Source organism: Rosa rugosa, chromosome 2 (assembly GCF_958449725.1).
Source record: "Rosa rugosa chromosome 2, drRosRugo1.1, whole genome shotgun sequence".
NCBI lineage: Eukaryota > Viridiplantae > Streptophyta > Magnoliopsida > Rosales > Rosaceae > Rosa > Rosa rugosa.
The window spans coordinates 51891490-51912363 of record NC_084821.1 but is presented as its reverse complement, the minus strand read 5'-3'; the positions used below and the strand labels follow the sequence as shown (position 1 = coordinate 51912363).

The 20874-nt window shown below is 37.5% G+C and overlaps 3 protein-coding genes and 1 pseudogene across 6 annotated transcripts; 3 read left to right on the top strand and 1 right to left on the bottom strand.

Moving 5' to 3' along the window:
* The first annotated feature begins 1298 nt into the window (after nucleotides 1-1298).
* On the top strand, nucleotides 1299-5430 carry LOC133730958 (tRNA dimethylallyltransferase 9-like; annotated as a pseudogene).
* A 2559-nt stretch (nucleotides 5431-7989) lies between these two features.
* LOC133728143 (malate dehydrogenase, mitochondrial) lies at nucleotides 7990-10563 on the top strand. The gene is made up of 7 exons (XM_062155556.1): nucleotides 7990-8285; nucleotides 8385-8558; nucleotides 8651-8819; nucleotides 9005-9066; nucleotides 9202-9323; nucleotides 9508-9625; nucleotides 10121-10563. Exons 1-7 carry the CDS (start codon nucleotides 8052-8054, stop codon nucleotides 10259-10261), a joined length of 1020 nt encoding a protein of 339 aa, XP_062011540.1. The 5' UTR covers nucleotides 7990-8051; the 3' UTR covers nucleotides 10262-10563.
* Nucleotides 10564-11477: 914 nt separating this feature from the next.
* LOC133728141 (transcription factor GTE3, chloroplastic-like) lies at nucleotides 11478-16709 on the bottom strand. Of its 4 annotated transcripts, none has more exons than XM_062155551.1 (5): nucleotides 14755-16709; nucleotides 14609-14654; nucleotides 14264-14371; nucleotides 14097-14169; nucleotides 11478-11781 (listed from the first exon to the last, which is right to left on the bottom strand). In XM_062155551.1, the coding sequence occupies exons 1-4, from the start codon at nucleotides 16366-16368 to the stop codon at nucleotides 14120-14122; spliced, it is 1818 nt and encodes a 605-aa protein (XP_062011535.1). In that variant the 5' UTR covers nucleotides 16369-16709; the 3' UTR covers nucleotides 11478-11781; nucleotides 14097-14119. The 4 variants fall into 4 exon arrangements, with proteins under 4 accessions (XP_062011535.1, XP_062011536.1, XP_062011538.1 ...); XM_062155552.1 differs by having other exon boundaries at nucleotides 11478-11776; XM_062155554.1 differs by having other exon boundaries at nucleotides 14264-14368; nucleotides 14755-16708.
* Nucleotides 16710-16982: 273 nt separating this feature from the next.
* On the top strand, nucleotides 16983-18807 carry LOC133728142 (uncharacterized). The gene has a single exon (XM_062155555.1). The coding sequence runs from the start codon at nucleotides 17114-17116 to the stop codon at nucleotides 18566-18568; it is 1455 nt and encodes a 484-aa protein (XP_062011539.1). The 5' UTR covers nucleotides 16983-17113; the 3' UTR covers nucleotides 18569-18807.
* Nucleotides 18808-20874: the final 2067 nt, after the last annotated feature.

The window sequence follows — 20874 nt, the reverse complement described above, 5'->3', positions numbered from 1 at the left end:
ATCCAAGTATATTTCGATGGATATTTTAGAAATTTCCCGAAATTTCTGGAAATATCGAGAAATTGACGATATTTTTTGAAATTTTGGGTAATTTCCGGAACCTTCCGACTCTTCCTACCTTTTCTCACATCAGTCACATGCAACATCAACATCATGTGGCTGACATATAGTTGGCCAAAAATTCCAAAAAAAAAAAAATCAACAAAGTCACCAAGACTCAAACCTTGGTCACTTCATTGCTCTTTGAGCAAGAGCCTTAGCCAACTCTGCTGCACCTACACTTGTGTTATCATTGCAACATTCTAATATATATTCATTTTGACTACGAATCTGAAAACTTAGGTAAATGTTCAATCAATAACTAACATAGAACAATCAATTACATTTTGAATTTTGTACCTCATAAGTCTTCTACGTGATTCTAAGTTACTCATGCAATTCAAGGTGTAATGTATGATATGTACAAAGAATATACATGGCGCTATCCCATTGGGTTTCCGACCATCAAAAAAAAAAAAAAGATGTTTATTTCTAAAATTTTCAGAGTTGTAGGCGATTCAGCATTTACTGTTTCATCTTAAATTATTACAAATTACTATATAACAATGTTTATTAAGGTTTTCTTTTCATATATAGTAGACAATTGATTAAATAAACATATCTAAAAGTTTTACTTAAAATTTCCATAATTTTTTTTCTATTATTTACCGAAATCGATATATCCTCGATATTTCCGTTGAAATTTCCGTTTCCGGGACCATCGAAATTTCCTCGAAACTCGATATTTTAGTCCTTGGGCTTGACTATAAAGGCATATAACTACCAAAATAAAATGAAATGTTAGATTCCACTAGTTATATATCGAGTCACAAAATAAAAATACTCTAATTCTTTTTCTTTTTATATATATATATATATATATATATATTTATTTATTTTGTTAATCGATTCATTCGCTCAGCTTATAATATTCGATTAATTATAAATCTACTCAGAAAATAAAAATACTTCAATTTTTCTCTTTTTGGGTATTTGTTTGTTAGTCGATTCAATATTCGTCTAGTTTCTTTTTTCTGTTGAGATTTGCGATTGCGATACACATATATACTCACTAAACATAATGTAGCTAGAGATGGCTATCTAAACAATGGCACAGATAATTCTACTTCAACAAAATTTGATTTACCGCAACATATTCATGACCGTACTTGTAGATTGAGTTGATTAAGGGAATCAACAAGTAAAATTCGTAGCTTCTCATTGAATACAACAACTCGATGTGTTTGCACTAGATAGACATGTGCATTTTCAAAATCCAACATTTTGTGGATTTTCCAAAATTAGTCACCACATTTCTCAAGTCGGGTGGATCTCTTGAGGTAAGTAAGAGCGGATAAATTATGGTATTAGAGTTGTCCCCGGAGATGGGTGACGATGAACATGCTATGATAAGTCGGGCTTGGATATAAATCGGTTCGACTCGCCAAATAGCAACAAGTTAGGGTGATGTTATCTTTTTGTTCTTGTCTGCCTTTGAATAAGACTCACACGAGTTGTATTGACCTTTCTCCCTTGGGAAAAAGAGTTCAAATAATTCACCCTACAAAATCTATGGTTTTGGTGATAACTAGTAAGCCATGAATTCAATATCTATAATGCTTCAGCTGCAAAAGCATCATACAAGTTGAAGTGACCATACATATTCAGTGTGCAATAATTGATAAAATAAATCTTTCTTACACCTTAAAATCTTATCAGTATTCAGTAAATCAGTAGTGCTCATTCACTTTCAAAACTAAATTTTCCCCATAAAAGAACTATGACCAGTACATCATATATATATATATATATATATATATATATATATATATATATATATATATAAGTTTGCTCAGGTGCAGATATCAGCACCAAAGAAAAATGTGCGGATTTCCAGTTTTGACCCACTTTCCGATCACATTTTTACATCTTAGCCGTTCAGTTTTTAGGTCATAATGTATAGATCATCTCTGCAAAATTTCAGCCAAATTGATGATCGTTAAGGCATTCAAAACTGCAATTTACAACAATTAACACGAACGGTTCCGGTTCGACAGATTCGGTTCGTTCGTGTAAATTGCAATTTTGGATGCCTTAACGATCATCAAATTGGCTGAAATTTTGCAGAGATGATCTATACATTAGGATCTAAAAACTGAACGGCTAAGATGTGAAAATGTGATCGGAAAGTGGGTCAAAACCGGAAATCCGCACCTAAGCAAAAAGTGCGGACGTCCACACTGGAGAAGCGCTGATATATATATATATATATATATATATATAATTAAGGAGAAGGTGATCGTGGTATCGGGGCCCACCGGAGCCGGGAAGAGCCGGCTGGCACTCGAGCTCGCTAAGGTGCTCAACGGCGAGATTATCAGCGCCGACTCTGTCCAGGTTTGACCAAATTTGCAATACCCACTTCAAGTTTTTGGCTTTTTGGAAAGTTTTAAAGGAAAATGGGAAAATGTGGTTTCTTTTTGAAGTAAAGCATGTATTGCTGAATTGGGTATTGAAATTTGTACTTGTTATGATGCATTGAACTTATGTAAGAGCTAGTTTGGTTGCTTATAGAAGGATTGACTGTGGAAGATGTATAGAACAATGAAGAAGAGGGGGAGCTCTAGTTGATCTGTAAATGAAGGCTGACTATAACCAGTAATTCTTAGGCCTGCTTATAGTGTCCACAAAACAAAAAGATAAGCAATTGAAGTAAAAAACACATTCAGACAGAAGAAACATTGTAGTGTAAGATGAGATAAGCAATCTCCATCGAAATCACATTGTCTTTGTTGATTTACTTTTGTTCAGAATTAGAGCAGTTTACAACTTGTGCAATATAGGTTAAAGTGACTTCATTTGATATGGCTTTTGCGGCACAGGTATATCGGGGTCTTGATGTTGGATCGGGAAAGCCTTCTCCAGGTGATAGAAAGGTGCTTTCTTAATTGAGAAATATGTTTGAGCATGCTTCTACACTGAAATTCAATTTATGGATTTCCAAAGTATTTCATGTTCATGTTAGTTTTATGTTTTAACCATCGTTATGGTGAAAATTTAGTATCATAAGAAGATAGGCAACTTAAAAAGCTCTAGGTGTTCTTAAAACATATGTAACATGATTGTTTTGGATTGGATTGTCCCTAAGATCTGACTTGAATTTGAGCCTGTCTAGCTCTGGCAGATCACTGTATCTTCTGCAATGAGTCTGAACATACTATCCAGAACTATTATTATCTGTTTTTGTGCAATTTAGGAATAGTAATGGATGCAGTAAATCTGTGCTATGGACTTTTTTATAACTGTTTGTGAAAATTTCATATATAGATAGAAGTGTAGAACAACTCTTACCAATTGCAAAAGTCAGGTCCTTAGATCATGGAAAAAGTGAACACTTTATCATATTGGTAAACAAATAATTTTTATACTGAAAGAAAAGAAAACAGTCTAATTGAAGATAGGTTTTTATGACTTTTCTTTTAGTCATTATAGGTTCATGTAACATGATATTGAATTCTACTGCTAATAATTGATGACTGGAAAGCTTCTGCCTCCATCAAAATCTCAGCTTCTCTGGTTTATTAGGTCAATGCCATTTTAATAATTATTAGCTTCTTCCTTTTCTTTTCTTTTTTGGTGCAGGAAGTACCACATCATCTGGTTGACATATTGCACCCATCTGAAGGTGTGTTTGCCTACTAAATATAAGGGCAGATAGAAATGCATCATCGTATATATATTCTCATCTGCTATAACTTGGAGGCTTTAAAAGATGGTTCTAGTTGTATGCCTAAATGATGTTGAGTTTTCTACTGCTATGTTTGGAACTTTGGATATATCTGTTCTCCCAATTTAACACATGTATTATTCTTCAGACTACTCTGTTGGACAATTTATGAGGATGCAAGGCAAGCTACAAGGTGTATTCTTGATAATGGCCGTGTTCCCATAGTTACTGGTGGCACTGGATTGTACTTGCGATGGTAGGTGCCACTATGTTCTTGTGTAAATATTTTCTACAAAATTTTCTCTTTCTTATTATTAGTGTATATGTTAATTATGTTAAAGTTAGAATGTTAAGTCACAGAAATGCCACTTAGCTGTTGATAAAATAGCCTTCCTGGTAAATAAATATCTTCTGAAAAGACAACTCTATGTTTGTTGGTGATATTGGCACCATTTAACTCAGTCTCTTCAGGTTGAATTCAGATACACTCTGGAATTTAGAGGGATGCTGTTATTTATGTGTTTTTCTCTTCTTTTCGGTTGTATTCATAACATTATTTGTTGTTATAAAGATCAGGTTAATATATGGAAAACCAGATGTTCGCAAAGCCTCAAAAGAGATCGCATCTGAAGTGTCTTCTGAGTTGGCAGATTTAGAAAGAAATGGACACTGGGATGCAGCTGTGCAGTTGGTGATCAAAGCAGGTGACCCTAAGGCTTAATTTTTGGCTGCTAATGATTGGTACCGATTAAGACGCAGCCTGGAGATCATCAAGGTTAGTCTGTAATGTTTCTGCTTATATATGTGAATAATGGAATCTCCCCCTAGCCCCGCCCCAAACAAAAAAGATAGGGACTTAAACTATACATTCTTTAAACAGAGAGACACATGACAAACATAAGTGTTTTGTTGATAACTTAAATCATTGTTGTCTCTCTGGTTGAATATATATATTTTTTTTTCATGAAATGACAGTCTAGTGGATCACCTCCATCTGCCTAGCTTCGAAGTTCCGTATGATTCTTTACGCAAAGAATGTGATTCTAGTGTAGCAGACACTAATGACATTAGTTCCTGTGCTGATGTTGTGGAGGAAGTTAAATCAAAGGAATTGGACTATGACTTCATTTGCTTTTTCCTCTCAAACCAAAGGGTTGATCTATACAGATCAATTGATTGGCGATGTGAAGATATGGTGTCAGGTAAGTCATATTGGGGTACATTACTACAGATTGATCATCCATCTTTGTGTTCTCGAATCAAATCAGAAAATTTCATTTGTTTTACATAAGCTCATCATTTAGTTTACTGCAGGAACTGATGGTATCTTGTCTGAGGCCAGATGGCTTCTTGATGCGGGTCTTATTCCAAATTCCAATTCAGCAACCAGAGCAATTGGTTACAGATAAGTATAGCTCTCTTCTTGTTTGATTCATTGATATTACATAAACTTTTGAATAATTCAAACAATCATTCTTGATTTTTTTTTCATTAGAATCTTATGCACTTTGTTATATCATGTTATTATTGTTTGCAATGGGTAGTAACGCTCGGAATTATTTCAGGCTATGGAGTATTTATTATTGCGTAGGGAGCAAGGAGGTAGTTCTTCACCAAGAGAGTTCTACAACTTTTTGACTGAATTTCAAAAGGCATCTAGGTAATGCATTTTCTCTCTACAATTCTGTATTAAAAGCTCATTTGAATACTATATAAATATATATATATATATATATATAAAATAAATCTGTATAAAAAGCCATAAGCCAACTTTTTGGACATGCTCAATAAATATACCTGGAACAGATTATATTTGGCAAACAAAAATCGTCTGTGAATGCCCTCCAACACCACCTGATCAGGCTGCACGTTCAATTTCGGGAATGGTTCCCCATAGAAGTCAGCATACCGATTCTTATTAGAGAAAATTACCCCATGCTCTTACCAAATTTTCCGGCGTTTTCGTAAACAGCCTCAGTACCGATGCTGTCAGAAAAGCATATCCTTTATCATTTTCAGATTCACTGAAACTCTCTGTAGGCCGCGGCACCGGAACTCCTACTCTTACAGAACCTATTTCTTTATCTAATGTCTCATATCAGTGTATCACACGTCATTCACAGAGAATGTGGATCCCTTTTGGAAACATAAAACCAGTCACTCACTCACTCCATCTCCTTGTTTCCTAAGCTGAAATGCTAACAAGAACAGTACTCCAACATCACATTGAGAAAAGCCTGTTCCGAACTTTTGAAGAACAACTTTTCCCATCTTACACATATCTCTATTCGATAGGCGATAGAGTCTGACTGATGGCCTGCCCTTCCATTCATCATTAACAAAAAGTTAGTCTTTGACCTTATCATGCATGCTCAGAAAAATTAGGTAAATTCTAAACCTTCTAAGGTATCTCAGGAAGCTTCCATTTCACGCTCTCTAATCTTTCTGTAAGTTTAGACATTGTATCTGAAAACAGAATAGACTTCTGTTAAATAAAAGATGCTAATATACAGAATGGATTTTAAAGTTTCCTCCAAGTTCATTAACTAGGTACATTACAAGAAATACCAAATCTGTTATAATTACCTGAAAACTTATTTCATAATAATATTCTCAAGAACTGAAAAGATGAGTTACCTGATCCAGAAGATCAGTTTCATGATGACATGTTAGGATGCTTCGACTTTTCCCTCTAGAAGCTAGATTGATGTTCTCAACATAGTTGATGCTTGGATTTCTTATGTACGTAGTGTTAAGAATCTAAAGAGACCCTTAACTTAAAGCCGTAACATCAGGGAAACTCCAAGTGATATTATCAAAGAACCACCCAAAAGATCGACCATATATATATAGAATCATAAATTCGTAATCATCCATGGATACATGAATAATCAAATTAGAGAAGAGAAACTCTAGATAGATTTCGAGAATTGCACTTCACAGTCTCGAAAATATTAGCATCTTTGCAATGTCATTCAGTCATTGTAAAGCGATTAACGTACAACGTAACATGAATGGATCAACTCACATACAAACTTGGACTCCCATATAAATATGCACCAAACGCCATGTGGAAATGTTCTTGTTTTGATCTTGATAACAGTATCCTCGACATCCTTGCTCTTGTTGGCATCGATATGACAATCGTCGATCATCTTGTGGCACTAGATTCTCTAGGGTGTTTGACATTAAAATAAGATTTGTTTCCCTTTGAATGAGACTGTCACAAAAGATGTATTGACCTAGCTTTCTCCCTTCGGGAAAGAGAGTTCATATAATTCTCCCAACAAAATATCTCTGGTTTTGGTAATAAGCCCTGAATGCAATATAGTTATGCTTTCGAAGTGATCATAATAGACGTCCAAATGCAATCTCCTTTGAACTTTGAAGGCTGTGTCGAGTAAAAGATCATAGCTGAGGGTTTTGTTTTCAGTGAAGTAGTTGAACTCAGTGAGCGAGGCATGAGTTACGTGAATGTTAGTGCTACGAGTCTAAGGTGAAGCTTATCCAAAATCATATTGAGATGGAGCTCAAGATGACAAATATGACGATGCATTTGTGTTCCACGAGTTCTTCACTGTAACATGCTGGTGATTCAATCGGAATTCACTTCACGAATAAAGGATAGATTACTTAGCTGAATTAAATATTAGAAGGTACAACGAATTTAAAGGAGAGTAAAATTGACACCCTCTTTTTGTAAACCAGATTCTCTCTTTTCACTTTTGCATGAATAGTATTTCAATATACATGTGCATGGATACCTATACGCACCAAATCTAGCAATAACCAAAGCAACTCTCTCAAAATGTCCGCCAAACGAACAATATATCGTTATGCTACAAACTACACTTTATTGTAACCACATTCCACAACAAAAACCAACGGCGAAAAAACAGAAGAGCCTCAACAACATCCAAACCCATCTCTAGCCTCGACGAACACAAAACCCAAGTTTGACGCCGGCGCTATCTCTCTCTTAAACCCCAAGTTGAGCGTGTCAAATGAATTAACCAAAAAAAAAACAAGAGTGGAGAAAACGACATATTCTTAGAATATACATAAACGTGAAGCCCTACCTAAAGTTCAATTTAGACTACAGTAAATATCAACCTGTTTTTTAACTAGGTGAATCAAATGACATTAACTTTTTCTCCATTAAATTATTATAAAATAGGGGGTCCCAAAACTACCCATAAATACCACACCACACTAGCAACTGTAGTATTCATCACTTGCCTTGCCTCATCAACTCTTCTCCCAAAGCAAAAAAGAGCGAAGAAAAATGAGGCCATCCATGTCCTTGGTCAGATCCGTCCACCGCGTCGCCCGCCGCGCCTACTCCTCGGAGTCCGTCCCCCACCGCAAGGTCTCCGTCCTCGGCGCCGCCGGCGGCATCGGCCAGCCCCTCGCTCTCCTCATGAAGCTCAACCCTCTCGTCTCCCACCTCTCCCTCTACGATATCGCCGGCACCCCCGGCGTCGCCGCCGACGTCAGCCACATCAACACCAGATCTGAGGTACTTCTGCTTCTTAGTCTCTAAACTGATGCCTGATTCGCTCCGATCCGACGGTTTCTGATTCATTTTGGGGGGGTTTTTGCGGTGGTGATTTTCTAGGTTAAGGGTTACGCTGGGGAGGATCAGCTCGCCGCGGCCTTGGAGGGATGCGACGTCGTGATTATCCCCGCCGGTGTGCCACGTAAGCCTGGAATGACACGTGACGATCTCTTCAACATTAATGCTGGCATCGTCAAGTCTCTGACCTCCGCCATCGCCAAGTACTGCCCTCATGTGAGTATCTCTAATTGCTCTTCGTTTCGGATTGTTTTGAATTGGTTTGTGTGTGTAATTGAATCGGTTTTTGGGTTGATTGGTGTGGCTAGGCGATTATCAACATGATTAGCAACCCTGTTAACTCCACCGTGCCCATCGCATCGGAGGTGTTGAAGAAGGCGGGGGTTTACGACGAGAAGAGGTTGTTTGGTGTGACTACTCTTGATGTGGTCAGGGCCAAGACTTTCTATGCTGGCAAGGCCAATGTCCCTGTTGCTGGTATGTGTTCGCAAAATTTCGTTCCTTTTAGTTATGTTAGTATTATATGTGTTATATTGCTCAATTGGCTTTGCGGAAGATTGACACTTGCAACTGACTAGGTGTAATTCTCATGATTTTGGTTTTGTTGGGTTAGAAGCTGAATAATTTACTAAGCTTTCATTTCGTTATGTTTGTGGTTGCAGAGGTTAATGTCCCAGTTGTTGGTGGCCACGCTGGCATTACCATTCTCCCACTATTTTCTCAGGTGTGTATTTTTTTTTTCTTTCTAAACCTTGGTGTTGGATTAAATGATATTCGAGGAAGTGGTGTTCTTGCATCTTCTTTTGTTTGTGTTGACTTACTTGGCTAATTTATTGCTGTTTATTTGAATGTGTTGTAGGCTACTCCAAAAGCCAATTTGCCTGATGATTACATCAAGGCCTTGACAAAGAGAACCCAGGATGGAGGGACAGAAGTTGTGGAAGCCAAAGCTGGAAAGGGATCTGCTACATTGTCTATGGCGTAAGTATTTAGATAAAACCAGCGCCATGTATATTTAAAATGTCGGTCTCCATTGCTGTTGCATGGCGTTATATTCCTTTTATCAAGTTGTGCTGCATGGATTATGTTTTCTTTTGCAGTTGTAGGAATAAACAAAAAGGAAATCTATGTTCTTCTCTTTACTAACTTGCCTTGTATCTTGCAGTTATGCTGGAGCTCTTTTTGCTGATGCTTGTCTGAAGGGACTTAATGGGGTCCCAGATGTTGTGGAATGTTCGTATGTGCAATCGAGCATCACTGAACTTCCTTTCTTTGCTTCCAAGGTTAGTGAGCTTAACAAAATTGGGATTTCATTTCTTTCGAGCTTTTTTGGGTTTCTTAATGCACCAGTAATTGGCTTTATAGCTTAGATCTGTATTCATTGTTACAGTTTGAGTGTTGTCATGTTAATTGGTATGTCTTCACTGGTCTGGCCGTTGATGGTTTCCTGGTATCTACCTTCTAGGAACAGTAGTGTGAAAATGGCTTTGTTAAAACGTGTTTACCGTGCCTTTTGGTTAATGAATGTTTCTGTTTCAACATGTGTTGGTTCCATCATTTTGTTACCAGTTATTATATCATTGATTAATGGGAGACTCTTGATATTTGTCAAACATTTTGGTTACTTGCATGATCATTAGAGCTAAAATCTTGCACCATCATGCATATTCTTAGGATGCAGATGGTCTAGATATCATGTTCCGGTCAGTTTCTGGTCATAAATATTTGCCCAAGTGAGTAGCATTATATTGATTAATGATATTAATTGCTGTTTGCAGGTGAGACTGGGGAAGAATGGTGTGGAGGAAGTTTTGGATTTGGGTCCTCTCTCGGACTTTGAAAAGGAAGGATTGGAACTATTGAAGCCTGAGCTCAAATCATCTATTGAGAAGGGTCTCAAGTTCGCCAACCAGAGTTAGTGTAAAGTATGATCAATGCCTTGGGATGGGGTTATGTACCCATCCTTATACCCATCCAAATTTTGCATTTGTCCAAGTAGTGCTGTATTTTTATTGCTGCCAGCAGCGCCGGCTTTGCTGTTTTTATTGGAGTAAGCTCTAATAGGACCAAATGTTGTGTCAATAATTCCCAGAGTCGTGTTATGGGAGAGTTAACTCTGTTTGAACTTGATCAAAAACGTTGAATAGTGTTTAGTCATTTGACTGGATTTTTTTGGGTAGCTGCCATTTGAGAAATAATGGTATTTGAATGATAGCCTCAAGGGTTGCACCTCCAATTTAATTTTAATTTATTGTTGACAATAAAAATTAGTTTTCTTTTAAGTGGCTTGGATGTCAAAACTTAGACACACTGCAGTGTGTGTGTTGCTCTCAAAGTACCAGAAAGAGTGCTTGCTGTCATCTGTAGTGCGAGATGAGCATCTTGCAATCCATTGCAGATGGCGACCCAGATGATAACAAAGGTGCGGTGTTAAGGAGGAATATATTCTCTTGAGATATATTCTCTGTTTATGGTCCAGATGACGACATGGATACATTGGAGTTTGTGGATGGAATATAAGGAGGTCAGCTTTGTACGTTTTCACCCAAAAGAGGTTTTCTCATTGTTTGCAGAAAGTGGTCGACGAAAGAAATACCAAAAAAAAAAAAAATTCATGAGTAGCTTGAACTCCACAGCTCATGGCCCTAACACAATTGCCAAATGCTGAAAGAGGATTAACTAAATAAAACCCATAGATCTCTACCATGCATCTGATGCAAATACTCTAATCTGTGTTTCTAAAGAAATCACAAAGGCCTGCTACAAATACAAGACCAAGGTAGAAGATAACACAATTGCCAAATGCTGAAAGAGGATTAACTAAATAAAACCCATAGATCTCTACCATGCATCTGATGCAAATACTCTAATCTGTGTTTCTAAAGAAATCACAAAGGCCTGCTACAAATACAAGACCAAGGTAGAAGATAAGACAACCAGAATGCGACAACTAATTTTCGGTTGAAAAATTGGCATTTTCCTTCCTGAACACCACCAAATATTAAACGTTGTTAAAAACATACACTAAAAGTCTCAATGACAGACACTAGATCACAAGTCATCAAGATGTCAGTTGAATTCAGCATCCCAACCCTGGCTGCAAGCAAATATCCTTTTATAAAATAAACCCCATGGTTCCCCAGTCAAAGCTAAATTCATTTTGATTTGGAAACAGCAAGCACCAGTTTGCAATCGTACTATCATAGAAAATATTTCCTGTAACCATAATATTGTTTTCAGGTTACATTGGAAGGGATTGAACCCTTAATCTATCCTAACCCTAAACCTAGCCCATTTCCCCACCCTACCCTCACCATTTAGGTTAATTGTGCCACATTAACAAATACCTATGGAGAACTCGGGTTAGGATGGATCGCCGTGGATGGTTCCTCTACACACCATATCCCAGGCTGAACAAAAGCTTCCCTAAAACTCTGAGCTGTCAAGAAAATTGTAAGAAAAACTTGCATCAGATATCTACATAGAGCTATGCAAAATAAACTAGAGAATGACGGTATATTCATGCATGTGCATGATCAAGTGCAATACCACTCTGATTTGAGTTTTTTGCTACAAACTTCATATGCTAATACAACAAAAAATCTGATTTGAATTTGGATAATAACAGATAATCATGATCAATACAGAGACATGCATATACAACAAAAAATCCAGGGATCATAAACATCTCCAAGATTAAGACTCTTAACTACAAGGTTCTATAACATTTCATCCAAAAATGTTGATTTCTGCACATGCATTCATAGATGGACGAAGCACACAGGCCATCTTAATTCAAATATTGCAAGACAATTTATGTAATATTAACACAGAATTTAGTATACCCTCCAACTGTAGAGGTATTAACCATCTTTTCAATTGAATATTGCAGAGGGGATAATCTAAAATCATCAAGGGTGCACTTGGGAGTGATTCTACACATCTAGAAATCTAAACAATATAATAAGGTGATATGGCTTTGATTAAACTATTATAATCCATAACAAGATTGAAATAGAAGAAAATGAAGAAACCACATGGATTTCAGATGATTCTTTCTATATATTTTAAATTCATATCTAGTCACTTCAAATACAAAATTTATATGAAAGTTCGACGGTTCCTTTCTTTCTTTCTTTATGAAATAAAATAAAAATCGTATAACCTTTCTGTCAAATCCAAACCCTTTTCTGTTAAGTCATTTCATCCAAATGGATCCAACCCCAAGAATATTTCATGATGCATGAGCAAACGCATCATGCACACATGAGAATGCACACAAGATACCCATACATATATGATGTGCATTATGATTTAAACAAAAAAAGTTGCCCAGCTACCTAGTACACATTGGCCAACCATAGAAGACAAGTAGGGTGATCCCAACAGAGAAGGCATTCAGAATTCTAAAATAATGTCATGATAATTGAAAAAGTTAAAGAGTGGAGGGTTGAAAGCCACTACCAGAGCAGGGGCGGATCCAGGATGTCAAGTTCGGGTGGGCTAGAACAATAAGCTAATTTTTTTTCCATGCTAAAAGCACAAAAATTTCAAAATGATATATATTGAGTTTATTTTTAATACCTATGTGATACGTATTTTATTAATTACCAACTATAAATAAATGAATTTAGAGAAATCCAGCTCATTTACCATACTCAATCCTATTATGAAAAAGAATAGATAAAGCCCTTTCAAAAAAAAAAAAAAAGATAAAAGCTAGAAATAGTTTCATGTATAATTAGTAAAAAAGAATAGCTTAGAAAAAAAGAAAATGAAAATAGTAATATAAGAAAGAAGAAAGGGAAAATATGAAAAAAAGGAAGAAACTGACACCACTAGTGATCGAACCCAGGTCCCGGGAAAGAAAGAAAAGGAAGAAAGAAGAAGGAAGAAACTGACTCCACTAGTAACCGAACCCAAGTCCTGGGATACAGAAACGAATGCCCTAACCATTTGGTCTGTGGAAAACAAATTTAATTCTGGTACATTTTATGATATTTGAAAGATTACTGGAGAAGTTTGGGTTGGACTGTAGGCCTGTAGCCCAGACAGCCTTGTACATGGATCAGCCCCTGTACAAGAGTACAAGATGAAAACATCACTACCTGCTAAGCAGAAAATGACATAAATACAAAAAAAAAAAAAAACAAGTGCAGTAAAAGTATATATGACTAATGATATGGAACACAGAAATGTGAAATGTGAAGGAAAAAACAGCTTGAATTTTAAAGAAAGTAATGGGTTAAAGTCTGCAATGTGACCCACAAGTTTTAAAATGCTTTGAAGGATTTAATATATTTTAAGTACATATCCTACTTGTTTTCCGATAATCACTATGGTTAAACAACAGAAAACTTGAAACGTACACACACAACTCTTGTGACTGCTATTTCTGAATTTATCAATTGACAGGTTAATTTCCAAAATAGGGCTGAGAGGAGAAGAAAAGAAACAAGTTAATTTCCCAAAATGACAACTAGCAGGTTACCAAGTCACACAATCAATAAAAGCTCATCATTCTTAGTTTCTTTCCATTTCCCTTTTTTGGGTTCCCGAGATCAAAGAAGCTCAATTATAAGCAATTGTGGAAGCAACAATAACTGCATACTACTAATGATAAAAGTGTCTGTATGATATTCAAAAGTTGATTCAACGTTAAATGCTTTCAGAAGCCTCAAAAGCAAATTGACCACGGTCACACGCATAATGACAAGAAAATGGACATTCATTAACCAAGATGGTGCTGCCTACCTCAACTAAATCAACTTAAGTTGTCAACGATTTGAATATGATCCACTTCCAGAGGAACTTCCATTCTCTGAATCTGTACAGAAGATAACATACTAAATTAATTATTTACCATCGTAGACAGCCCTATGACCTTATATGAATAGGAAAGGCAAAATAATGTTATTTACCACTTGAAGAGGATCCAGAATCACTGCTAGAACTACTTGATCCACTCACATTCTCACCTCGCTCTTCTCTTTGAACTGGGGAAGATGCATTGTCGTTGTATTCAACTGCTAAATGGGGTAAAAACTTTAGCCCAAACAGTTTGCAATAAATATAGGGGAGTGAAATCCACACTCCATGTTTTCTTTCTTAGTAACTTAAATTTTGTCTTCTTATCAAAATTTCAACCAAAAAAAGAAAAGAGGAGTGCAGGTTGTAAGATGGGGAGTGTGGATTTCACTCCCCTAAATATACTGTCATCAAGATCCAACAATGAGCATAAATCAAAGTCCAGTGGATATTATTACCTGCTATGGCCTCATGTTGTGCCTCTGCGGTGGCTTGTGCCACAATCTGCAAGTTCAAAAGATGAAAGTCAAAGTATAAGCCAAAAGAACTTAAGAAAGGAAAAACAAAGCAGAGGACTTCAATATTACATGATTTATTGCCTTACCTCATGCATAGCATAGTCAGATTCTTCTACTGATTGAGGAGCAAGTTCAGCTTTTCTCTTATTTTTGGTCAAGCTCTTTTTAAAATTAGTCACAAATCTATCCAGTTCCCAAAGTGTTTCAGGATCAACACTGCCAATGTCCAATTCAATCTCATCGTCTTGTTGTAAAATCCCTTGACTTCTCTTTTTAACAATCTGGACAACATTAGCTAGTTTCTCAGAAGGCAAAGCCTGAAGGTCTGTGCTGAGCTTCTGCTTCTCCTGCATATTCATATCCCTTTTGTCAGGGTCCCGAGCTTTTGGTTTCTTTGGAACCGGCTTTCTACCTGGATGACCAACACTTGCAGGTTTCAACTTGGGATCAACAGGCTTTGTCATAGATTCTGCTCTATCCAGAGTCCTCATCTCCAAAGGCGGAGGAGAAGGAGGAGGAGGAGGAGGAGCCTGAACCTTTCTTGTTATAGGGGTAGGCAATTCTGAATTATTACCCATTCCAATTCTCCTATTAATATTATGCGCTGGAGCCCGAACCTTTCTTGAAATAGGGGTTGGCAATTCTGAATTATTACCTATTTCAACCCTCCTATTAATATTATTCTGAGCAGGAGCTTCAGCATTTCTTGAAACAGGGGTCGGCAATTCTGAATCACTACCCATTTCAACTCTCCTATTAAGATTATACTGATCCTCTATAGCCACCCATTTCTCTTCAAACAACTTCAACAATAGGTTCGCCATCACATGAACATCCTGCTCTTTCGGGTTATACAACATGGCATTATTGAATGTAAGTCTCACATCCTCTGCAAACTCAGCAGCCGTCTTATACCAATTCTTGTCCAGCCTACTCTTCACCGTCCCCAAATCCATCGGATGCTTAACAATCTTATAGTAATCATGCAGGCCAAGCCCCTTAGCATCTACCGGCTTATTAAACACCCAGCCGTGCTTATGCTTCATCAATTTCTCAAGCAAAGTACTACAACTCTTCAACAATCTAATCGAATTCTTATCCGACCCCAACAACAGCCCAACTTCACTCTTCCTATTCTTGTTACCCCCAGAAGGAGGTAACTTTGAATTCCTAGAACTCTGATCTCCCTTCGGAGTCTTCTTCTTCTTCTTCTTCTTCTCCTCCACAAACTCACCGCCCCTATTCTCATTCTCCGCCGTACAAACACTTAAACCCCTAAATGGCATTGTAGTTCTAACATTATTATCTACCAAATTAGTATCTGAAAGCTGAGAAATACCATACCCTTCAGCAAACTGAGCCTCCTTAGCTTCGAGGTTCCTCACCAAGCACCTCACTTGCTCAAGCTCACCCATCAGCTTCCACTTGATCCCCTTAATGTCAGTCTTGGAGTTCAAGCAAATCCTCACCTTGTCCCCCACCTTTGAATACCCACGTGGCCCATTGCCCGGCTCGGCGAGCCCATTGTTGGAGGAGTCAACCGACGCCGTTTCGCCTCGGAACTGCTGCATCAAGCTCTGCCGCTGCTGCTGCTGCTGCTGCTGCTCCGACGAATGGCGGATGACATGGTTGGGATTCTGGGTGTTCCGGGAATAGAATCTGTTGCTGGCTTCGTCTCCAACAAGTGGGCCTGAAACCATTCTAGGTGAAACCCTCGAAAACAATCCAAATGTGGTAACTTTCTTCTGGGATTTGACTGCTTTGATCGAAATCGAACTGGGCTAGGGTTTATGGGACAAAGCCCCTAACTTTATTACATCCCCTTTAGGGTATTGGTTTTGCTTACAATAAATACACTCAAAAAACCCTGATTTTGCAATTGTGAGAAACCCTCAAACGTGAAATTGAATTAGGGTTGGGATTTTGGGACAAGACTCCTACTTTAGTGCATCAAGAATAAAGAAAGAAGCAAAGCTTTTGTTTTGAAACTCTAGGGAAATTGAGTGTCAAGGCTAGGAGACGATGCTGAGTGGTTTCTCTGTAGAAGCAATAAGTGTTTTGACTTTTGACTGACTGGGTGTCGTTTTGTCTGTTAGTGTTGTCGTTTTGGTTATTTGCTTGTGGAAAGGTCACTTCTTTTTGGCGAGTAAAGGAAAAAACCAAGTGTAGTGATTAAAACACATTGAAGCAAACAAAGCATTTATGTCCTTTGGTTACTTCTTTCAGCTTTCATCCTCGTGTGTTTTCCTGGCACTCATAAAAGGGTTTAAAGTTTATTTCCAGAAGTTAAAATAGAGTTGACCAAAGGCCATGTGCTAGAGTTCTATAGAGTTTTCACAAGTTCGAGGAGATCCGCCATCAATGGCCTAAAAGCCTTTATTACATTCAAGACTTTATAACAAGTTCATATCATCCGAATAAGGATCACACCTTGTTTTAGCAATAATGGGATTGAAACACCAAACTTGCAAAAGCTCTTCATCTTCTAACTTCATGCCTATTAGATTCTCAACCATTCTCACTTTGATTCTACTCTTTACTTCCTTTTTCCTCTTCCTTTCATCACTCAAGAACACCCAAGAACCATTTTTTGGGGGTGATGAGAACACTCAATTCAATGGTGATCTTAGAGATGCTAAATTCCCATGGAACAAACTCTGTTTCGGTCCTTCTTTCGAAAAGCTCAAGCTAGCCGTCTTCTCCAAAACATGGCCAGTTGGTGCAGACGCGGGTGGTATGGAGCGCCATGCTTCCACATTGTACCAAGCACTTGCTACAAAGGGTCATGAGATTCATGTCTTCACTGTGCCTTCAGATAGGAGGCCTCATTGGGACATACATGAAGGTAACCTTCATGTTTATTTTGCAGCTAATGATCATGGCTCTGTTAATTGTTCTCTAGCGTTTGAAATTTTCAATAAAGTTAACTCGGATGGGGCATTCGATTATGTGCACACCGAGAGTGTTTCGTTGCCTTATTGGCGTGCGAAGATGCTGCCTAATGTGGCTGTCACTTGGCATGGGATATGGTACGAAATAATGCATTCCAAGTTACTGCAACAACTCCTCACCGACCCAAATGGGGATATGCTAGAGCCCATGACAGAGCTTCAAGAAGCAATGCCAAGGCTCGTTGAGGAGATTCGGTTCTTTAAGAGCTATACGCAGCATATATGCATAAGCAATAGTGCTGGTGAGGTTCTGGTCAACATCTATCAGATCCCACAGAGAAATGTGCATGTCATACTTAATGGCGTTGATGAGACAGAATTTGTGCCAGACCAAGAAGCAGGTGCAAGGTTCCGACAAAAACACGGTGTGCCTGCCAATGTGAGCCTTGTGATGGGAGTGGCAGGGCGGCTGGTTAGGGACAAAGGGCATCCACTTCTTTACAAAGCCTTTTCTTCAATTGTGAAACGCAACCCCGGCGTGTTTTTGCTTGTGGCAGGGTCAGGTCCTTGGAGAAGAAGGTATGCTGAATTAGGCCCAAATGTGAAGGTTCTAGGAGCATTGGAGCCATTGGAGCTGTCTAAGTTTTACAATGCTCTTGATCTGTTTGTGAACCCCACATTGAGGCCCCAAGGGCTTGATCTAACATTGATTGAAGCAATGCAAAGTGGGAAGACAGTTCTAACTCCAAACTATCCAAGCATTGTTGGGACAGTGGTGGTGGGTGAAGAATTTGGATACACTTTTTCACCCAATGTCAAGTCTTTTGTTGAGGCTTTGGAGTCGGCCATAAAAGATGGGTCTAATGTGCTGAAGAAGAAAGGGGTGGCTTGCAAAAATTATGTGCATTCGATGTTCACTGCAACTAAGATGGCATCGGCTTATGAGCGGTTCTTTCTGTGCATGAAGAACCCAAAATACTGTCAGTACCCTCTTTCCACTGATTGTTAGAAGTTAACTCTTCGGTACATGAATATTTAATTATTTATACAATTTTTAATCTTAGATATTTATTAAGTATGTATCTTCTGATGTACTTACCTAGCCAAATAATGTTTTACCTTAGCTATCTTATTTGTATCTGTTTCCTTCACAATTGTAAGTTAAAATAATGTATACACTATATATACTAGCCTGATAATAATCAACAGAGCAACTAATACTAATTGATTTGGATGTTTAATATTGAAAACATGAATTTTACAGCACCATTTCAATTAGTAATGCATTGTACTAGTTTATCTTTTCGGGATGTTTGTTGCTTCGTTAGGCTTTTTGACTTTATCCTCCTGATTGTTAATGATAGATAGCTAGCCAAAGGTTTTTATTCTGGTGGGCATATTCTGTAAGGTTTCTATATCATCTTACTGTATGAAAATATGAAAACCTCTGGTCAGCCAGTAATGCATAGGCTTAGCATTGTTTTGTATTTATGGATGGGAACTTCTACAATTGCATTTATATATCCTATGAAATCAAGCTTTTAGTCATTAGGATTTTGCCTGCAACATATTTAGATTATTATTTGTATCAGTGAATCTAATTTTGGAAATTCATTAGTGCGTTATTATTGCGTTGGTGTGTAACCTTTCATGACATGGATAAACCAGGCAGTACACTGCCGAGCCTCAATTACTATAAATCAAAACAATGCAGTCTATATTGAAATAATCAGACGAAAACAGCAAGAACAGATGGTAGGTCCTAGATTGCTAGACGTCATAATCAAGATCTGAGATTCTGAGGAATCTGAGCAATACAACAATTGTCCAAGTTAGCACAGAGTAGAAGTCTAGAACTTCCTCTCAGGAAAGCGAGCTTAAAATTGAAACAAGTACAAATGGAGTGAAATCACCAGCAAGGTTTTTAGTAGATTTTCCAGCTTGAGCAAAACTATAAGTGCATGTACGCCTTTTGGAGTATGCTTTTATTCTGCAGACTGGTTCATACTTGAACGAGCCAGAACATTATTTCTCTGATCTTAGATTGCAATACCGATGCCATGCCAGTTCCCTTGCAGAGACACCCATGAAAGTGTGCTAATGGTGTGGAGGATCTGGTCCTCCCGGTGCATTTCTCTGTATTAATTTCTCTTGTTAAACATAACACTTGATGCATTTTACATAAGTAGCTAGAGGTGGCCAACGGTCTTATCTGGCAGGGTTGAGAGCACGAGAGAAAAACGTGCCTCTGAACTAGATACAAGCATTGACAGAACTGATATATATCAAGAGTGGTATCAACAAGCTCGCCTTTAGAAAACTAGACATAATGACCATAGAAGGACTTAAAAGACAACTAATCAAAGAAAGGAAGTATCTTGAAAAGTTGAGCTCAAGTCCAAAACTGAAGCAAGCAGTTTGACCCTGTAATTAAGGACAGTGCCATTAGTTGGAGGATCTCTCTTGGAGTCATTTGATTAGTGTAAAGCTCTAATGAGTAAGTAAATACAGTTGATGGATCCATGTCCGCTACTCAGAAAGAACTTATAAGTTAACTAAAACCTATGATGCATGGATACTCCGAAAAATTCACTATGTTGTATTGTATCCGTGTCCTATAACGATGCATCCTAATAACTCTCTAATCTAATTCACTGAGTATAAGAGTATAAACTTGACTATAATTTCGAGAATCATTGAGCCACCCACATTGTTAAATGTTATTTTAATTGTCGTATCCTAAACATATGGTATATTGTATTTTTTCTTTAGATTTTTCATATCAACATATCGTATCCCGCATCCCGTACCTGTGTCAGTGCAACATAGACTAAAATTAAGGAAATCCTCTTCTTAAGCTGATATATGGGTAGCCGTAGCTTTATATTCACCTTCCTAAGGCTATCTCCAGTAGGAGAGGGCTATATTGGAGCCAGGGCTATAATTTAGCCCCAAAAATATTATTTTTTATTCATGAAATAGTGAACCATCTTCAATAAGGTAGGGCTAAATTTTAGCCCTTTCAAGTATTTTATAGTTTTAAATTATGTTTTTCAAATTTTTCATTTTATTATATTATAATAATATTTTAATTTAGACTAAAATTAATTTTGTTAAAGCCTATGTTTGAATGAGGTATCTATGTGATATTTTTTATAACATTTTCGGATAGGATTTTTAAGTGCCACGTGCCCCTTTGCAAGTAAATCTCTAGATTCCCGATTAGATATAGTGTCGATGTGGCAAAACTAATCATTATAGAGCTTATCAAATTTTCGGATATTATTTGTGAATGCCACGTGTCGTGTTGTGATC